The sequence below is a fragment of the Quercus robur genome, chromosome 9 (assembly GCF_932294415.1).
Source record: "Quercus robur chromosome 9, dhQueRobu3.1, whole genome shotgun sequence".
NCBI lineage: Eukaryota > Viridiplantae > Streptophyta > Magnoliopsida > Fagales > Fagaceae > Quercus > Quercus robur.
This window is the reverse complement of record NC_065542.1, coordinates 54,932,881-54,954,864: the sequence shown is the minus strand read 5'-3', so window position 1 is coordinate 54,954,864 and position 21,984 is coordinate 54,932,881. Positions and strand designations below refer to the sequence as shown.

General features: G+C 33.3%; 2 protein-coding genes across 3 annotated transcripts in view; both read left to right on the top strand.

The window, feature by feature from the left end:
* Nucleotides 1-18,623, top strand: part of LOC126700110 (disease resistance protein RUN1-like) — an 87,478-nt gene extending 68,855 nt beyond the window's left edge. The window contains exons 9-10 of one of the 2 annotated variants that reach the window (XR_007647011.1): nt 13,690-13,781; nt 17,609-18,623. The gene's annotated coding sequence lies outside the window, so the exon portion shown is untranslated. Of the gene's footprint in view, nt 1-13,689; nt 13,796-17,608 lie in introns of both variants that reach the window. The other variant, XR_007647012.1, reaches the window with a different exon arrangement.
* Nucleotides 7,157-21,169, top strand: LOC126700109 (TMV resistance protein N-like). The gene is made up of 9 exons (XM_050398121.1): nt 7,157-7,813; nt 8,733-9,831; nt 9,936-10,277; nt 10,366-11,448; nt 11,527-12,280; nt 13,043-13,237; nt 17,286-17,462; nt 19,687-19,862; nt 20,448-21,169. Exons 1-5 carry the CDS (start codon nt 7,293-7,295, stop codon nt 12,226-12,228), a joined length of 3,747 nt encoding a protein of 1,248 aa, XP_050254078.1. The 5' UTR covers nt 7,157-7,292; the 3' UTR covers nt 12,229-12,280; nt 13,043-13,237; nt 17,286-17,462; nt 19,687-19,862; nt 20,448-21,169.
* Nucleotides 21,170-21,984: the final 815 nt, after the last annotated feature.

The following is a 21,984-nucleotide window of genomic DNA, read 5'->3' as shown; positions in this document are numbered from 1 at the left end:
AAATGCAGGAAGTGTAGCAAGAGTTTTATAAAGTTTTTGTATTCTGGTTTTATTCAGGTGAATTTGTAGAAAACATGTAGTGTTAATTTAATTAAGAGATTTTAAACTAAGTACAGTGTTTAAGGTGTCATTTGGAAGATTGAAAATTGTGGAACTTCGTCCTTTGTTGTATTCTATATTGTGTCTGCACACAAATTGGTCTTCCATTTAACCTTATTTAGATGTAGAAAAACTGAAGTTCTAAATTTCAGTAGAGGTACCTATCAAAAAATTCAGTAGAAGCAAAACGCAATTGCTTTAGCAGCAAAATTTTTAATCTTTCTTATTTGTTCTATAATGATTGTTAATTCATTGCCATTGCTGTTTCTATAATAAGATCCACCATGAATGTGAGAAGAATGGGCATTGTGTCATCGTGTTTCAGAAGCACCCAATAATTTTCCTATGACACGTGAGTCCCTAACCATGGTAGAAGACACTGGTTTTACTGAGTCAACCTATGTATTCTTACCATAGTGTCATACCATAGTGTCATGGACATTAGATACCAATATGATTCAGTATCAAGAAGTAACAACGCAAATCTTTAAAATATAGGACCTAGACATGGCTAGGGCCTAGGAGAATACAACATATATATCTGACATTTTTGTTCTTATGATATTCTCCTTAAATTAATTAAATTAAGGGAAAATTATTGGAAATATAAAGGAAAACCACTTCAATGAATATAATTAAATTCTCCTTAATATAATTCAATATGTTATCTTTTCTACAGGCTACTTATCATATTAAGGCCAACTCACATATTGGCACTGCAGCATAACTACATCTACTCTCAATTGCCATCACCATCGTCTTGAGAACTAGTCATGTGTAATTTTACAATGAGAGAGCCTTCATTGTAAAGGCTAAGCAAATCACCTGTATTCAATTGTAAAATCTTGTATTGAAGAAATTATAGCAATAATGTGGATGACTGAAATTCTCAAGTAATGCATTTTATTTTTATTTTATAACATCCTAAAATAATTTGTATTTTGAATGGGCACAATAATAAAGGGATCACTATTCACAAATAATTCACTCAAATAAATCCAAGAATACTTTCTGTGGATACTCAGGATTTCACCTCAGGTCAAGGGCTTTTTGCCTTGTAGCCTTATTGGCTTGACACCTTTGTGTCCCACATCGAAGAAATCTTCCTCCCCCTCAGGCCTTATAAGCATGAGCCGAAGAAGTGAGGGTACCACTAGTTATTAACCCCTCACTTCTTCGGCTCATGCTTATAAGGCCTGAGGGGGAGGAAGATTTCTTCGATGTGGGACACAAAGGTGTCAAGCCAATAAGGCTACAAGGCAAAAGGCCCTTGGCCTGAGGTGAAAATCCTAAGTACCCTCACTTTCAATTTCAATTGTATACTCATTTTATAAAATGATTAAGTGGTTGACTATAAATGGAACGGTAGAGACATTCTGTTTACAACTTTTTACAAGAATTTATCACTTCTTTGTAAAATTGAGTGTTCAAATTTTTTTTTTGCCCAAACAAACGCATATATTAAAGAGACAAAGTCCTTACAAACCGACTCGAAAGAGTATCAAACTTTATAAAAATGGTAGCATTAACAGGCACCATAAAAAATAACTTTATGTCAATAAAGTCAATTTTTTGTTTGAATTTTTTACAAATTTTATAAGTTGTTGAGCCAATAAAGACAACTTTTTAAGTTTCACTTATCACTTCAGTACTATTTTCAGTTATTTTATCAATTTATACAAATTTTTTATTAGATAGATCCCACAATAAATCATCCTTAATGGTCTAGGTGTTAACATTTCCCTTACAAAAAGAAAAAAGAAAAAAAAAGATGAGGATGAGGTTCCTCATACAAAATTGAGTGTGCAAGTGGCCCTCCATTTCCCGGTGTTTTCCTTTTCTTTTTCTTTTTCTTTTTTTTGGTGGGGGAGGGGGGGGGGGGGTTTGGATAGCTTCTAGGTATTTTCCTATGCATATGGTCTACACAGATGGAGCCAACGTGAAAAAAAAGTAGCAAAAGTTGGGTTTGATAGTCAAAGAAAACAGAAGAAGAAAGTGACAAACAAAAAGGGGAAAAAAAAAAAAAAAGAGTAGAGCATAATCTTACACATTACCAATCACACAAAAAAAAAAAAAAATGACTACTTATTTATTATATTGTTGAACTAGTACCAATCACATTCACTGCAACATACGTTTATAAATTTTTTTTAAAAATGATTGTACTTTTAACATTTAAAAAAAAAATTATTACCACCGAATCCCTGCTTTCCTTTTCTTTTCTTCTTTTATTCCCGGTGTTTTCCTTTCCTTTTTTTTTTTTTTTTTTTTTTTTTTTTTGGGTCGTTGGATAGCTTCTAGGTATTTTCCTATACATATGGTCTACACAAATGGAGCCCACGTGAAAAAAAAGTAGCAAAAGTTGGGATTGATGCTCAAAGAAAACAGAAGAAGAAAGTGACAAAGAAAAAGGGGGAAAAAAACAAAAAGGCATAATCTTACAAATTACCGATCACCAAAAAAAAAAATTGAATACTTATTTATTATCTTATTAAACTAATACCAATTATATTCACTGCAACATACGTTTATAAATTTTAAAAAAATGATTGTACTTTTAACATTTAAAAAAAAATATTACTATTATTGTGCGCTCTTGTTTTCCTTTTCTTTTTTTTTTTATTCCAAGTGTTTTCATTTTCTTTTTTTCATTTTTTTTTTTGTGTGGGGTTTTTGGATAGCTTCTAGGTATTTTCCCATGCATATGGCCTACACAGATGGAGGCCATGTGAAAAAAAAAAATGTAGCAAAAGTTGGGTTTGATAGTCAAAGAAAACAGAAGAAGAAAGTGGCAAAGAAAGAGGGGGAAAAACAAAAAGAGTAGAGTATAATCTTACAAATTACCAATCACAAAAAAAAAAAAAAAAAGAATACTTATTTATTATTTTGTTGAACTAGTATCAATCACATTCACTACAACATGCATTTATAAATTAAAAAAAAATGGTCGTATTTTTAATATTAAAAAAAAAATTATTACCACCACACACTCTTGGTGCGGTAGTCACTTTACAAGTATAAGTGTTTATGGGGTGTGCGGCAAGAGGCTTGGGGGGTGTGGAGGCAAGGGGCTTGTGGGGTGTAGAAGCAAGGGCTGAGGTTCAAGTTTTCAGAAGTGAGTTTCACACACATATACACTTAGATTAGAGTAGTATAGAATTTCTATCTTGTATCAAAAAAAAAATTATTGTTCAGATAAAATAATAAATAATATATGATTGATATGAGTGTTAAGAACTTAAAAAATATGCAATCTAACGGTAAGAATTTTAAAATATATAATCATGTTAATTGTTTTTTAGTGGGAGTTATAGATATTGACTATAAACAAACTTTTCCTTTATTTTATAGCATCTTGAAAAAAATGTATTTTGAACTGCCACAATAAGATATAGAGGGGCTAAAATTGTAGAATGGAGTCTTTTTAAAAAAAAAAAAAAAAAAAAAAAAAGGTTATTTTGCCAAACAAGTCCTTTTAAAACTTGTGTAGAAATAAACTTTTAGAAAATCGAGTTATAAACAAGGCTGTTTTTCTTAGAGAAGTTTCATAAGAACCTATTTGGTAAAATTTTTTAATTTTTTTTTTTAAAAAAAAGCATTATTTAGGAAATATGACTTATAGAAAAACCAATATTTAGGGCCTGTTTGGTAATTTTGTTTTAATAACGTTGTTTGAATTTTTTGGAAATATATATGGATAAAAAAGTGTGTGAAAATACGTGTAATGTTATTTAAACACTGAAAATTATTGTTTAAGTACATGTACCAAATATTACCTTAATTTTATACTTAATTTTACAACATACTTAAGTAACAGACTATGTATGACAAAAACTTATTCACATTTTTTACATCAATTTATCACTTTTTCAATTTTTATTCCACGGCTCATGGTAGACCATTTTGATAAATTGTGAAATTGAGTAAGTTCAATTTCTATTCGATTCCTTGTGCAAGTGGCCGTTCTCTTTTCCAAGTGTTTTCTTTTTATTTTTTGATTAAAAAAAGAAAGATAAAAATATCACGTGAAAAGGCCTGGGGGAAGAAAAAAAGCATTAAAAAAGACATTCTTCTTCATCCCGAGAATCTATAGTGGGAGGGCCACTTGCCCACCGACTCTGACCAAAAAAAAAAAAAATTGATGAGTCTTAGAAAATGAATTGTTGAGTGTTGACCCATCTTCTCACTCTTATTACAAGTTACAAACACCTGCTTCCATATGCGTCAACCAAGACGGCTTTTTTTCTTTTTTTTTTTTTTTTTTTTTTGGGTTTTCAGTCAAAATTGCAATTTTATGAATCTCTAGGGCCTATTTGGGTAAGGATTTTTCATCACTCAATTTCCGTCACTCAATTTCCATCACTCATCACTCATCACTCATCACTCATTTTTTCACACTCATTTGGCAACATCACTTTTATTTTCATCACTCAATTTTTTCACACTATTCATGGGTCCCACACCTGTCAGTCAGTACAGTTTTTTTTTTTTTTTTAGCACCCAACTCACCGAAGCTAATATACATATAAAAAAAAAAAAAAAAAAAAAACCAAACCGAACAGCCAACCCAGGAAAAGAAAAAGAAACAGAAAAAAAAAAAAAAAAAGAACAACGCCAACCCATAAAAAAAAAATAATAAAAAAAAAAGAACAACGCCAACCCAGAAAGAAAAAAGAAAAAAAAAAAAAAAAAACAGCCAACGCCAACCCAGAAAAAAAAAAAAAAAAAAAGTCCAAAAGGTGGTCAAAAGTTGCAGCTGTGGTCCCTCACGTGTGTTTATTTACGGAAATGCCATTGAGTTATGAGTTATGGAAACTGAAAATAGCCTTTTGTTATTTTCAGTTTCCATAACTCATAACTCAAAAATCAGAGAATTGAGTGATGGAAACAGAGTTATGGAAACAGAGTTATCGTTTGGCCAAACAACCTTTTTACTATGGGTCCCACCATTTTTGAGTTATGAGTTATGGAAACAGAGAATTGAGTTATCAAAAAACTCAATCCAAACAGCCTCCTAACCTCATTGTTCAAGCTCATCCATTTTCTTTATGGCTCTTCTTCCATCATCATCATTATCATCATCATCTTCTTCTTCTTCTAAGAGATGGAAATTCGATGTATTTCTCAGTTTTAAAGATGAGATTACCCGCAAAAGATTTACAGACCATCTATATACTAATTTGAGGCAAAAAAACGTATCTATTTTTAGGGACGATAAAAAACTCAAGTAGGGAACATTCATTGTCCCAGAACTCTTGACAGGGTTGGCGGCACGTTAAGGCCAGGGACCACCCTGACCTGAAAAATAAATTATATATACTAATTTAAAATTTTATATTTGTTTACCCTTAAAAGAAAATTTGTGACTACCATAAGTTTTTTTCTATGCTAATAAAATTAAACGTTGGTCCATAATTTAGTACACTTAACAATATATTGAGGCCTTTCAAGCAAAAATAAAAGGCCCGAACAAAAATTTTTGAAATAAAAACTGAAAAAAAAAAAAATTATAATAATAGCAAGCCCAAATGCCCAATAAAGACCTTAGGGAAAAAAGCTCAAGGTCAATCCTCACTCACTGCTCAGACAGAATTTTAAATCAACAAAAATAATAATAATTAAATTTTTATAAGAATAATGCTATAATTATAAATTATTTTATATCATTTTTATAAAATGTATCCGTCCTCAACAGTCAACGTGTAGCGACTCAGCAATGTTGCAATAGCAAGACATTGGCCTCAACGTCTTGCCGCCCCTCAAGGTATTTCAGTTCTCTTTCTTTTTCTCTATCTAATCTCTGCTTTTGCTCTGAGAGCGGGGCTCTCTGTCTTTCTCTTTGGAACTGAAAATTGTGAGTCTCTTTGGAATTGAATAGCTTTGCCTAAGCCTAATTGCCTTTGTGCCTTTATTTGACTTTATCGGTTCGTGAGTTTGTAGTTTTGTGCATTGTGAATGTTTTATATTTCTTTAATGTTTTGTGTATGTAATTGTGTGACTGGCTGATGGCTGATGGCTGATGGCTGATGGCTCTTGTCTCTTGAGTGGGAGGGGTGGTCAAACCGTCAAAGGCATCATACTTCTATGATTCTCTAGTGTACCATACCAATTAAAGAAACTATGAAAATTGTCATGTTGTTATCCAAATCCTGCTCTCTCTTGTGACACTATGCATTACTGGTGGATGGGGCCATGGCATAATGGCATTAGATATTTGGATTGGGGTAGTAGACGCATTAAATGTAAGTGAACAAGACAATATAAAAGACAAAAAAAATTAAATTATGTTAATTTAATATAATTAAATTAAATTATAGTTAACTTTAATTTCTTTTTTCTTTTTCAGAATTTATGTATTATTACTTACTTTATTTATTTATTTAGCCACCTGATAAGAGAGTATTTAACTATATAGAATAACCTAGACTAATCCTATTCTAATCCTAGTAGGACTAGATTCTGGACATGCAAATATATACTTTACAAGTTTACACAGACCTTGCAACAAATTTGGCCCCTAATAACTCTAAAATTGTCACCATAATACATCTAGTTCGTGTAGGACGATGTAAAATTGCAACAAATTTGAGAAAATTTTACATTACTACTTCTATTATTTTTGAAAGATTAAAATAATACTGATAAAATAAAACAATAATTTTTTTTTTGAAAAAATAATTATAACATGCTGTTAATTTTACAATTCGAACCTTAACAATAGTTATTTAAGAAAAGATGATGGCGTAGGACGATGTAAAAATCTCAACCGTACGTGTCAAAACATTAGATGTGGACAATTTTTTAAACAATTAATTGATGCTTGAGTGCTTCGATAAAATGTAACATGCCTGCCGTGTCGTTTTGCATATTTTGCTTTTGCCTTTCCATATGTCCGCATGGCCCTACGGGCTTAAACTACAATTAATGGCCAACTTTATATTTGATAATAAAAAAAGCCAGACTTTATGGTGTGAAAATGGCCAACTTTATAGACAAAACAAAAGCAAGTGGGAAACTTCATTGCTGGTCTTCAACCCAAAAAAAAAAAAAAAAAGTTCATATCTAATCACCGGGAAGTTCACTCAGCCTTGCTAGAGAAACTTAAAATCTCTTATTGTTTCTCCTATTCTCTAAGTCTGCAACACTCTCTGGTACACATCGCTTAACAAGCTAATAAGTTACCAATTTCTTCCATGGCCACCCAAGCAACTTCCTCCTCCCCCTCTTCAACTTCTTCATCATCTTCTTCTTTTTCTTCTTGCCCTCGATGGAAATACCATGTGTTCCTTAGTTTTTGCGGTGTTGACACCCGAAAGAATTTCACAGATCATCTTTATACTGCTTTGAAACAAAAGGGTATTATCACTTTCCGAGATGATGAAAAACTTGAGCGAGGAAAGTATATTTCTCAAGAGCTCTTAAAAGCAATAGAAGAGTCCAAGTATGCAATCATTGTTCTCTCAACAAACTATGCTTCTTCAAGGTGGTGCTTAATTGAACTAGCAAAAATTGTTAAATGCAAGGAGACCGGAGTGACAGTTTTGCCTGTCTTTTATCATGTGGATCCCTCTGATGTAAGGAACCAGAATGGCATTCTTGCTGAAGCATTTGCTAAACATGAGCAAGATACCAGGATTAACACAGAAGATGTGCAAGCATGGAAAGCTGCTTTGAAAGATGTGGGTGATATATCTGGATGGCATTTGCATGATAGGTAACATTTGACTTGAGTAATTTTGTTCATACTATTATCTTTTTGAATTTCCGAATCATACTATTATCAATATCTTAATTTTCTACACTAAAATTTTGTCGACTTTCCCATGGACTAACAAGAATTTAGAAAAAAAAAAAAAAAAAAAAAAAAACCTTTTCAAGTCAATCAAACCAGAGAAAATTTCTGTTTATCTCCTGCATGTATATTATGAACTTTGGACATTATATATAATATCAAATTGGACCCTGGTTGAAGAACCTTTGGGTAGTTTGAAGCATGGTAGTATATGTATATTAGTGATTTACTCAATATATACAAATTAAGACACAAACTTAGCAACTAATCCGCATTCTTTAAAGTGATTTGTTTGGTATTTATAGTTGACCCTTTAATGCCTCAATTCAAATTCTTGCCTCCTTTTATTTCAAAATGTCTAATACTTATTTATCTCAAAAGCATGACAAGACTCATTACAGGACAAATGTGTTTAGACATCTACTTAATCAGTAGTTATTTCCAAAGTCTATAATAAGTAGTTCTAATCCCATATATACTTTTTTTTTTTGGTAGATTTCTCATACGTTCATTATTATTACTCAACTTTTTTTTTGTTTGGCCACATGATAAGAGAGTATTTAACTATTTATAGAATATCCTAGACTAACCCTATTCTAATCCTAGTAGGACTAGATTCTAGACGTGTAAGTATAAACTTTACACAGACCTTGCAACAAATTTGGCCCCTAATAGCTCTAAAATTGTCCTCATAATACATCTAGTAATGAATTTCTAATTATAATTAGGCACTCTCAATGTTGCCTAACAAAGCTAAGATTATGTTTATGATGAATGTTTTGTCTCTAAATGTAGCTAGCTTTGTGTCATAAAAATTATTGTTTTACTATTTTCTTTGCAGGCATGAATCAATAATTATACAAAAAATCATTGGAAGGATATTTAGTGAGCTGTTTCACAAACTCCCATGTGTTTCCGAGGACCTTGTTGGAATGGACTCCTGTGTGGAGGAAATGTTGGATTCATACATAGGTGAAGGGTTGGGTGGTGTTCGCTTTGTTGGGATATGCGGGATGGGTGGAATGGGCAAAACAACCCTTGCACATGAAATTTATAGAAGAATTTCTGGTAACTTTGAAGGTAGAAGCTTTATTGCTAATATTAGAGAAGAAACTAAAAATCAAGGTCTAGTTTCTTTACAAAAACAACTTCTTTCTCAGATCCTCATGGAAAGTGAAATAAATATATGGGATGTTTGGGAGGGAATCAATGTTATAAGGAATACACTATGTAATAAAAATGTTTTTATTATTCTTGATGATGTGGATGGAGATGAACAACTAAAAGCATTGGCAAGGAAGCATGATTGGTTTGGTCCTGGAAGTAGAATCATTGTCACAAGCAGAGATAGCCATTTATTGATAAGATGCGGTGTGGATAATGTATATAACATTACGGGGTTGAATGATGATGAAGCTTTGGAGCTTTTTAGTTGGAGTGCTTTTAAGAAACCCCATCCTGAAGAAAATTATGTGGATTTGTCTAAGGACTTTGTGAATTATGCTAAAGGCCTTCCTTTAGCTCTTAAAGTTTTAGGTTCTTCGTTGTTTTCTAAAAGAACGAATGAATGGAAAAGTGCCCTTTATAAACTAAAAAAAGAACCTAATAGAAACATTTTGGATATACTTCAAATAAGTTTTGATGGGCTTACAAATTCGGAGAAAGGATTGTTTCTAGATATTGCATGTTTTTTCAAAGGAGAGAACAAAGATTGCATAAGAGATATATTGGAAAGTTTTTATTATTCTCTAGACTACGATGTTGGTGTTCTTATGGACAAATCTCTCATAACCATTTATTACAATGGAACTTTGTGGATGCATGATTTGCTACAAGCTATGGGTCAAGAAATCGTTCGTCGTGAATCTCCTAAAGAACCTGGTGGACGTAGTAGGTTGTGGATTTATGATGATGTCATTCATGTATTGAAAAATAATTCTGTAAGTTGACTAGTACAAACCTGAACTTAAAAAAGTATATATATTGTTATAAAATTTTCTAACAATTTACCAATTATTCTAATTTCGTTGTTTTTTCTTATTAGGGAACAGAGGCAGTTGAAGGCATAATGGTAAACATACCTATTCAAAAAGTGGAACACTTGAGTGCTGAAGCCTTCTCAAAGATGAAAAATTTGAGATTGCTTAAAATTAGTAGTGAGAAACTTCCAGAAGACTTCATAAATGGTACTATGCAACTTCCAAAAGACCTCATTAGAGGTAAGGTGCAACTTCCACAAGGCCTCAGTTATCTTTCTAATGAGTTACGTCTTCTCGAATGGCATGGATATCATTTAAAATGTTTACCAACCAATTTCCAACTAAACAAACTTGTTGAATTGAGAATGCATTGTAGTAGCATCAAACAACTATGGAATGGAAACATGGTAAGATTTTTAGTTAAGAAAATGTGCATTTTATTCGTTTTCATTAAGGCTTGACTTTATCTAATATATATTTTTTGGTTTATTACAGAATTTAGGCGAGTTAAGACTCATTGACCTAAGTGACTCTCAAAACTTGATTGAGATGCCAGACCTTAGTGGAGCCCCGAAGCTTAAGCAATTGATTTTTCGACATTGTACAAGACTATATAAGATTCATGCATCTATAGAAGATCTCAAACAACTTATTGGATTAGATTTGAATGGTTGCAAATGTCTTGGAAGCCTTCCTCACAAGATCAGCTTGGAAGCACTTGAAATTTTGGATCTTGGTGGTTGTTCAAGACTGAAGAAGTTTCCAGAAATTGTAGGAAATATGTCACGTTTGTCGAAACTTTGTTTGAGTGGGACAGCTATAAAAGATCTACCATTATCAGTGGAGCATTTAACTGGCCTTATTGAATTGGATTTAAGAGACTGTAAAAACCTTTCAAGTCTTTCGAATGCATGTTGTTGTTTGATGTCTCTAAAAATTCTCACTTTATCTGGCTGCTCAAAACTTGATGAATTACCAGAGAATTTGGGTAATATCGAAGGCCTAGAAAAGCTAGATGTGAGTGGAACTGCTATAACAAGGCTACCTTTATCTGTTGTTCACTTAAAAAATCTCAAACTACTATCTCTCCGTGGATGTGTGGGGTTATCATCTAAATCATTCAATAAGCTCCTGAATTTTCCTTTAATGCAACGAAAAAGAAGTCCTGATCCCATGAGCATGTTAGAGTGTTCTTTACAAGGCTTATGGTCTTTGACGGAACTGGATTTAAGTTATTGCAATATTCAAATGATTCCTGATGTTCTGGGGTCCTTGTCATCTTTAAGAGAATTAAATCTAAAAGGAAATAATTTTGTTTGCCTTCCTGGAAGTATCATTCAACTATCTAATTTGGCAAACCTTTATTTGGGTGGTTGCACTCAACTTCAAATGTTGCCTAAGCTTCCATTAAATATGTATTTTATCGATGCAACAGGATGTACCTCACTGGAAACATTATCATTAAGTCCAGATGATGGTTTTTGGGGGAATATAAATCTTGTCAATTGCGTCAAATTGATTTATAATCAAGGCAAAGGTGACCTGTTGTCAGCAATTCTAACAAATTATATCATTGAGGTCTATCTCTCTCTCCCTCTCTCTCTTTCTCTCTTGCATGTGAGTGAAGTTCTAAACATCATGATTTGTTTGTTTCAGAGATGCTGTAACCAGAAATGGTACACATGTTTCTCAATTCCTGGAAGTGAAATTCCGAATTGGTTTAGGCACCAAAATGTGGGGGCTTCAGTGAATCTGCAAGTGCCTTCACATTTATTATTCAGTAGCAAACTGGGAATCGCAGTGTGCGCTGTTTATATATTCCACCAGCATCATCCACTTCACCAACTTCATATTCAACATTATAGAGGAACGATATATACACATGAGCTTCGGTGTTTTGTTGTTGAAGCCAACGGAGATCGATATAACCCAGTGTGGCTTCCTTTATCGGAGGAATTTGGTAAGATTGAATCGTATCATCTTTGGCTCGAATGTTTTCCCTTTAGAACACACTTCGGAAGCCACTGCGAAGAAGAATTGGATGCTAATGAATTCACCCAAATTGAGCTTACATTTGAAGCCTACGGTCCAGACTTGGAGGTTACGAAATGCGGAGCCCGTTTGATATTCGAGCAAGACTTGGAAGATCTCAATCAAACTAAGCCTGGGTCTAGCAGCTGCATTATCACTCCTTATTATGAGGATGATGATTTAGGCGATTCAAAGAAAGATTCCAAAATTAAGGAAAGCCGTGATGATGAACCACCACACCCAAAGTGGACAGAGCACCCTAATCTAATTGAAAACTGGATTGGGAATTCATGCATACAAGGACAAGCTGATTCTGATTGTGTGTGAGGAAAGAGGAATCCCAGTGAAAGTGGGACCTTTTTCTCTCTTTGATTTTTTTGTAAGTCACCTTTTTCTCTTTCTTATTGGACTAGTTTGCAATTGATTATGTGTACTGTTCATCATTTTTGTTCAATTATGCCAAAGGGTAAAATCAGAACTTTTGTTGTTCTATCTATAATATTTGCTACAATATTTTCCATAGGAGAATACAATTGAATAGATGCATCCCCACTTCAGTGTTGTTGTGTAATCAAATGGAAAGTAGAATATTTGGACTCTTTTGAAAAAAGAAAGGCACGTGATCTTGTTTTTCTTCACCACATTAACCCTTTTGAAATCTGAAAATGGAGTCAATGATTTTTTTTTTTTTTTTTTTTTTTTTTCAGTTGTATGAAGCTTTGGAAATTTGCCTTTAGGTTTTCCGATTTTGTATTGAGTTTGCCCTAGAATTGGGCCTGTAATAGTTGAATTAGGCTCCTGTTGTTTTTTTGGGATCCCAATATAAGAAACTTAATTAAATTTTTTTTTCATTTAGACATTTTGATTTTAGAAATGAAGTTTTGTCTAGAACCCCGGGTGTGTTTGTGTGTGGATTATCTTTCCTTATAATATTGTAGTTGATGGATTATCTTCTATCAATTAAATATCATTATTTGTGTTATTGCTGATCAGAATGGTCTTTATTGTTGTGCTCTAAACAAACTTTTATTTTATTTGTTTATTTAGTTAAATTTGTTTTCTTTTCTAGTGTACAAGCATCTACATACGATTCTGGACAATTTGGAATTAGAAACTTCTCATCATCTTATTTGTCATTTAGAAACCGATAGCAGATGAAGAGGCTACACAATGATCGTACTACCACCAGAGCACTGGGTTTGGTGCTTACTACAACGACCACTACACTGTCTTTGAGTGTCTGTGGGGTTGATGCTGACGATGATGGAGTGGAACTGGGTTTGGTGCAATTTCTGTTTGGCTACAAGGAAACTTGAGGTTAATTAAAGTGAAAAGGGTAAAAAGCTTTTGAATCATATGGGCTGAAATAGTGGTTCCGGACTTATATCTTGAGTTCTTAATAGTTTGGTTTCCCTTCAAAAAACACATATACACACACACACATATATTGGCTTTGCTGGCAATTTCTTTCCTTTAAATAAAATGTATTTTTCCAAGAAAATAGGACCTTATTGTGGTTTTTGTTGTTTTGTATATATGTTTTCTGAAGGTACCGGTTGGTGCTATGCCGAAAACCTTTGGAGGAGAATATTGTTGTTTATTTGGGGACAGGTTGTGGGAAGGCCACATTGCTGTACTGCTTATACATGAGCTGGGTCACTTGATAAGGAAGCCCCAGAAGAGCATATGTGCCATCCTTGCCCCTATGGTGGCCCTGGTTCAGCAGGTAACCCACTATCTATCATGTTGGTTTTGTAATTTGATAATCAATTTTGGCTTGTATTTAAGTTTGAGACAATATTTGTTGGTTATATGGCTGGTACATTGCACAATAATGAAGTGATGTGCTCTTTGGCTTGGCTGAGGTTGTAGGTATGTAGGTTGTGAGAAGCGGGTAGGGTTGTTGCTTTTTAGTGCTTATCTGTGCAATTTCTCATTATGATCTAGATTTTAAGAAGGGTTGGAAGGGATTTTGGCATTTTATCAACAAAACCATGATTATACTATGAAGTATGAACTCATGACCCCTTGAAATATATAAACAAAATCAAAATAGGGCTAGACTACCAGATAATACAAAAGCATCAATTCCTAGAAATTGACCAACCTTGATAGTGCAGAAATTTGGGCTTATTCTTTTAACAGCAAGGTAATATGTAGTGTTTTAGCAAGCAATAAAGGATTGTGTGGCCTCTTTATCTGTTAATTGGGGTGTCATTCGTCAATTGATGATTGATAATTGTGAAAGAAAAATGCAAAACTATAATTATGATTTATGAGGCATGACCCATTAGAACAAGAAGCTCTAATGAGGAATTTTACCTTGAGAGACTGAGACAACCCCACTGATACCATTCTTAAAGATATGGGAAAACAACCTCCACTACTAGCATAGTTGCCTTCAGTATTGCTGTGCTCTTCCTTCTGTCTTAAATTTAAATAAAGTATGTCATTTATTTCTTACTCTTTGTGATTTGGTGAGTAATGATTTTTCCATCCTTTCACTCATATTAGCACTTCCTCATTTAAAAAAAAAAAAAACATTTCTTCTTTTTTAATTTTCATGTCAATCAAATTTTCCATGGTTATTTATTGTTTGATTTGATTTTAGATTTGTGCACTTTTGTTAAGGACATCAAAAGTTAATTTTAGATCATATGTGGTCTTTTGCAAGTCAAATTGACTCGGACACTCTATCTTACCAATTAATTGTTGGTAGGATGCGGATGTTGTGTTGAAAATTTAACCTAATTCCCATAACCTGTGAGATGAGAAAATAGAGAAAAAAAAGAACTACCACACTACACAAATATTTATGTGGTTTAGCAATATGCTTACACATTCACGAAGTTGTTGTGATTTTCATTATGTCAAGGTGAAAAATACAAAGGTACTACAGTACAATGATGTAGTCACCCATAATTTTGAAGCGAAAAATATATACTCCAAACAATGGGTCCAAAACAAGCCAATAATGATCTTGCTGGTCCAGGCCTCTGCTCCATGAATTAAGGCTCACAGAAAATCTCATTTAAAACCGTAATGCATCCAAGTAAGATCGGATCACAAACTGGATTGAACACAAAACAGGCTCCATATAGCCCAACAAGTTGATTATTGAAGATGTGAAGTTGATGTAGAACAGTCAAGTTCAAGAATTTTATAAAAAAAGGGAAATTTTACTGCAAAATGCATATTCACACTTCAATAATTGATTGATTAACATTACCAAAATGTATATATTTCCTATTCCTTTGGATAAACATCGTAACAGACAAATTAAGAGGTTTGAGACCATTGTTGTTTGTAGATTATAGTTGAATTAGATTGGCAATGACAAAATAAATTTAAATTAGAATATGTGATTGCCAGCCCTTCACATCATTTTAAGTAGTTATAGGAAGTAACAACTGAGAGAAGCATACTGCTTGTGTATATGATCTTTGTAATATTGGGCCCAATGCTAGTGTTCACACACTTTTATGGGACAATGTCCCAATTTGGAATTTTGTTGAAAGATCTCATGTGCATGATTCATACTGTTCTCTGCATGTCAACCTGCACAGGAAAATGTATCCACAAGATTTAAATAAGCCCATATTATTCCTTAATTTTTGGGTTGGTTCTCCATTTGCAGGACATCAAATAGTTATGCTTACAGTCATTATGGATTTGCTTGTTGTACATTAGAAAATATTTACAATGTTATGCTAGTATATTGGCTCTCAACCTTTCAGTTTTTTTGTTTTTTATTTTGGGGTTGGGGGATGTGCATATTGCTGTTGACTCTGCCTCTCCTGCAGATCATGCTCATGTAACTGGTTTGATGCCTATGAATTGACTATTATCTTCTGGACATAAAGAGGACTTGCTGATGACTATGCAGAAATGGTGGTTGGTTCTGCTTCTGCTGATGACTATACCGTTAAGCCTTTGACAAGTTTATTTGCTAAGTGGGGAAAGAGGCTGCACTATCACTCCTTATTATGAGGATGATGATTTAGGCGATTCAGAGAAAGATACCAAAATCAAGGAAAGCCGTGATGATGAACCGCCACACCCAAACTGGACAGAGCACCCTAATCTAATTGAAAACTGGATTGGGAATTCATGCATGCAAGGACAAGGTGACTCTGATTGTGAGTGAGGAAAGAGGAATCCCAGTGAAAGTGGCAACTTTGATGAATCTGCACAGTTGAGAAACTTTTTTTTCTCTTTGATTTTTTTTGTCACCTTTTTCTCTTTCTTATGGGACTAGTTTGCAATTGATTGTGTGTTCATCATTTTTGTTCAGTTATGCCAAAGGGTAAAATTAGCACTTTTGTTGTTCTATCTATAGTATTTGCTACAATATTTTCGATAGGAGAATACAATTGAATATATGCATCCCCACTTCAGTGTTGTTGTGTAATCAAATGGAAAGTAGAATATTTGGACCCTTTTGAAAAAAAAGAAAGGCACGTGATTTTGTTTTTCTTCAAGACATTAACCCTTTTGAAATCTGAAAATGGAGTCAATGAATTTTTATTTTTTATTATTATTATTTTTTTTTCAGTTGTATGAAGCTTTGGAAATTTTGCCATTTGGTTTTCGGATTTTGTGTTGAGTTTGCCCTAGAATTGGGCCTGTAATAGTTGAATTAGGCTCCTGTTGTTTTTTTTTTGGATCCCAATATAAGAAACTTAATTACAATTATTTTTTTCATTTAAACAATTTGATTTTAGAAATGAAGTTTTGTCTAGAACTTCTGGTGTGTTTGTGTGTAGATTATCTTTTCTTATAATATTGTAGTTGATAGATTATCTTCTATCAATTAAATATCGTTATTTGTGTTATTGTTGATCAGAATAGTCTTTATTGTTGTGCTCTAAACAAACTTTTATTTTATTTGTTTATTTAGTTAAATTTGTTTTCTTTTCTAGTGTACAAGCATTTAGATACGATTCTAGACAATTTGGAATTAAAAACTTCTCATCATCTTATTTGTAATTTCGAAACCAATAGCAGATAAAGAGGCTACACAACGCTGAATAGTACAGTTGATCTTACTACAACGACCACTACACTGTCTTTGAGTGTCTGTGGTGTTGATGCTGATGATGATGGAGTGGAACTAGGTTTGGTGCAATTTCTGTGGCTACAAGGAAACTTGAGGTTAATTAAAGTGAAAAGGGTAAAAAGCTTTTGAATCATATAGGCTGAAATAGCGGTTCCCGACTTATTTCTTGAGTTCTTAATTTTTTGGTTTCCCTTCAAAACACACACACACACATATATATTTTTTGGCTTTGCTGGCAATTCCTTTCCTTTAAATAAAATGTATTTTTCCAAGAAAATAGGACCTTACTGTGGTTTATGTTGTTTTGTATATATGTTTTTTGAAGGTACCAGTTGGAGCTATGCCAGAAAGCTTTGGAGGAGAATATTTTTGTTTATTTGGGGATAGGTTGTGGTACAACCACATTGTTGTACTGCTTATACATGAGCTGGGTCACTTGATAAGGAAGCCCCATAAGGGCATATGTGTCATCCTCGCCCCTACGGTGGCTCTAGTTCAGCAGGTAAGCTACTATCTATCATGTTGGTTTTGTAATTTGATAGTCAGTTTTGGCTTGTATTTAAGTTTGAGACAATATTTGTTGGTTATATGGCTAGTACATTGCACAATAATGAAGTGATGTGCTCTTTGGCTTGGCTGAGGTTGTAGGTTGTGAGAAGCAGGTAGAATTGTTGCTTTTTAGTGCTTATCTATGCAATTTCTCATTGTGATTCTATATTTTAAGAAGGGCCTTTTTGAATCTAGGTCCTTCAAGTTCACCTTGAAAGGGAGTTTGGTATTTTATCAACAGAACCATGACTATACTAATGAAGTATGAACTCATGACCCCTTGAAATATATAAACAAAATCAATATAGGGTTAGACTACCAGATAATAGAAAAGCATCAATTCCCAGAACCAAGGATTCAATTCCTAGAAATTGACCAACCTTGATAGTGCAGAAATTTGGGCTTATTCTTTTAACAGCAAGGTGATATGTAGTGTTTTAGCAAGCAATAAAGGATTGTGTGGCCTCTTTATCTGTTAATTGGGTCTCATTTGTCAATTGATGATTGATAATTGTGAAAGAAAAATGCAAAACTATAATTGTGATTTATGAGGCATGACCCAGTAGAACAAGAACCTCTATTGAGGAATTTTACCTTGAGAGACTGAGACAACCTCACTGATACCATTCTTAAAGATATGGGAAATCAACCTCTCCACTACTTGCATAGTTGCCTTCAGTACTCTTGTGCTCTTCCTTCTATCTTAAATTTAAATAAAGTATCTCATTTGTTTCTTATTCTCTTTGTGATTTGGTAAGAAATGATTTTTCCATCCTTTCAATCATATTAGCACTTCCTTATTTAAAAAAACAAAAACATTTCTTCTTTTTTAGTTTTCCTGTCAATCAAATTTTCCATAGTTGAATACTTTCCTACATGATCTGTTATTTATTGTTTGATTTGATCTTAGATCTGTGCACTTTTGTTAAGGACATCAAAAGTTAATTTTAGATCATATGTGGTCTTTTGCAAGTCAAATTGACTTGGGCACTCTACCTTACCAATTAATTATTGGTAGGATGTGGATGTTGTGTTGAAAATTTAACCTAATTCCCATAACCTATGAGATGTGAAAATTGAGGAAAAAAAAAAGAACAACCACACAACACAAATATTTATGTGGTTCGGCAATATGCCTACATTCACGAAGTTGCTGTGTTTTTCACTATGTCAAGGCGAAAAATACTGAGGTGCTATAGTACAATGATTTAAGCACCCATAATTTTGAAGCAAAAAAAATATACCCCAAACAGTGGGTCCAAAACAAGCTAATAATGATCTTGCTGGTCCAGGCATCTGCTCCATGAATTGAGGCTCACAAAAAATCTCATTTAAAAACGTAATGCATCCAAGACGGATCGGATCACAAACTGGATTGAACACAAAACAGGCTCCACATAGCCCAACAAGTTGATTATTGAAGATGTGAAGTTCAAGAATTTTATACAAAAGGGAAATTTTACCGCAAAATGGGTATTCACTCTTCAATAATTGATAGATTAACATTGCCAAAATGTATATATTTTCTATTCCTTTGGATAAACAACGTAATAGACAGCTTAAGGGGTTTGGGACCATTGTTGTTTGTAGATTATAGTTGAATTAGATTGGCAATGACAGAAAATAAATTTAAATTAGAATATGTGATTGCCAGCCCTTCACATCATTTTAAGTGGTCATAGGAAGTAACAATTGAGAGAAGCATACTGTATATGATCAGTGTGATATTGGGCCTAATGCTAGTGTTCACAGACACTTTTATGGGAGAATGTCCCAATTTGGAATTTTGTTGATAGATCTCATGTGCATGATTCATACTGTTCTCTACATCTCAACCTGCACAGGAAAATGTATCTTCAAGATTTAAATGAGCCCATATTATTCCTTAATATTTGGTTTGGTTCCCCATTTTGCAGGACATCAAATAGTTCTGCTTACAGTCATTATGGATTTCCTTGTTGTACATTAGAAAATATTTACAATGTTATGCTGGTATATTGGCCCTCAAGCTGTCAGTTTTTTTATTTTATTTTATTTTATATTTATTTTGGGGGTGGGAGATGTGCACATTGCTGTTGACTCTGCCTCTCCTGCACATCATGCTCATGTAACTGATTAGATGCCTGTGAATTGAATATTATCTTTTGGACGTAAAGAGGACTTGCTGATGACTGCAGAAATGGTGGTTGGTTTTGCTTCTGCTGATGACTGTGCTGTTAAGCCTTTGACAAGTTCAGCTGCTAAGTGGGGAAAGAGGCTTTTCATAGGATGTATTCCGATTGAAGCTACTGTTGATAATGTGCAGTTGTATTTCAGTCAGTTTGGCTATGTTTTGGATGTGTATCTTGCCAAGGTAAAAGTAGCTTATCTAGTTTAATTGAGAATGTGTGGATGGTTAGTTGATGAAAATATTACTGCATCTTTTTGCTTGGTAACTTTTTTCTAAATGCTTCATAGCTATGGCTATGAAGCATGTGATAAATGTATTGTTGAACCAGCTTGGGTTTGTTCAAGGTTTTAAAATGGGCTTGCTTGTAGAGTGATACTTTTACCACCTTATCTATATAGCAAAAATTCAATATTGTGCAACACTAGTAATGGCTGAAATTAAGATGTTTTAGATATGACTGCAAGAGGGAAAATGAGCACATGATGAACACTTAAGAGGTAACAACAATTGGAAACAGATGAGAGGTTCTGCCAAATTCATCCTGGGACGAGAGTTGAAAATTAGTAGTTGCTCAGAGGCTTTTCTTGGTACTAATTGTAATTGATTGCATGGTTTTTTCATGTTGTTATTTGCACATCATGTAAGCTCATTTTGTACTGTAATTGCATATTCTGTGTTATATAATACATATTAGTAATTATTAGATGCTTTTTGGGTTTTGCCCATATGTTATTAGCACAACTAATATCGTGATGCATTTTGCTTCAGGATGAAAGAAAAATGTGTCATAGGGGGTCCGGTTTTGTGACATTGTCTGATGAAATTTCAGCTGAGTACACTTCTCAAAAAATACATAGGATACTTGGGCAGACATGTCAGTAGATATTATCATGATATATGATAGACGGGTGCTTGGGTCCAATAGGCACTCATGGGGGTAGCCGATTATCAAGGGAAAGAGCCTCAGAAGTTTCTTGTGCAGAGTGGTTTGGTATGCTAATGTCTATGACATATGGTCTCAAAGAAACTCAAGAATCCATGGAGACGTCAAAACAGAGGAAATCAAAGTGAAGAGAGTGGGAAAGGATGTCAAGTTTAGAATGATGTTCAAAGGAAATCATAGTGAAGAGAGTTATCTTTTATATCTGGAGCGTACCACATTCCATCATTCATGGCTTCTGCTTAAAAGTTTTGCTAGTAGCTGGGTTTGTTATTGGTTTTATTTTTTTTAAAAGAAGATGTTGGGTAAGAATAACACCAATCTGATGCTGTAATTTAGTCCGAAGACTCATATCTCTATGTAAAACTAGGTTGGGATGATGTAATACTGTTTTCAAATGGAGATGATTTTTTAATGTATTGGTCAGGGCAGGTGCCTTTGTTGTAGACTTGTAGTGGACTAACTGAAGTCTCAGTGTTCGAAGTGTTTCTGTTTGTAGCAGTAAAAAATTATGAGTTATCCAAAAAAGATAGAAGAACGCTTAATTCCATTTTTTTTGTGAGGATGCAACAAAAGTGTCCATTGGAGTAAGGAAAAACACCCAATCCGTTATTGCATTTGTCATTGTATTCCCGTTTTAGCACCTTTGTATTCCATCCTAGTATTTTATGCCAAATAGTTAATTTTTTTATTATATGTATGATAGTATTTTAAATTAGTGGCATTTGCTCCAAATAATTGTTTTTTATTAGACCAAGACACTGGTGGTTTTTGTTATAAGTAAGGATTCAATTTCAAATTTCTCATTTGACAACAAATAAAGACTAGTATTTTTTTTTTTTTTTTTTGAGAAACAAACACACACACAGGAGAGAGAGAAAGAGGTTCTAACATAAAGATATACCATAAACTCCACTCAAAAGTCATGGTATTAACTGAACCTATAATAATGTTATAAATTTAAACCTTAGAAATTGATGTGTTGGCTTTTAAACGGATAAAAAGTAGTTAAAAATATTATTTATTATATTATTGACATTGCAATAAGAGCATTAATTATCACGTTCATCCATACTATTTTTTTTTTTTTAATTTTTTTGGTAATAAATCCTTTGTAGAACTTATGTTGGGTACAGCAGAGTAAAAACTTTACTAAACAAAGTTTTACTAAACTAGTGCTATAAATTAATATGTCATCTTTTAAAATGCAAAGTAATTCGATGAATGTTACAATTTTTATTACATAGATTTTACAAATTGATGTGTCACGGATTACCAAAACACATTTCAAACATTCATTTATTAAGTAGTTCACTAATCACTTTTTCAAAAAAAATCCATCAATCACATATATTGTCACGTTAA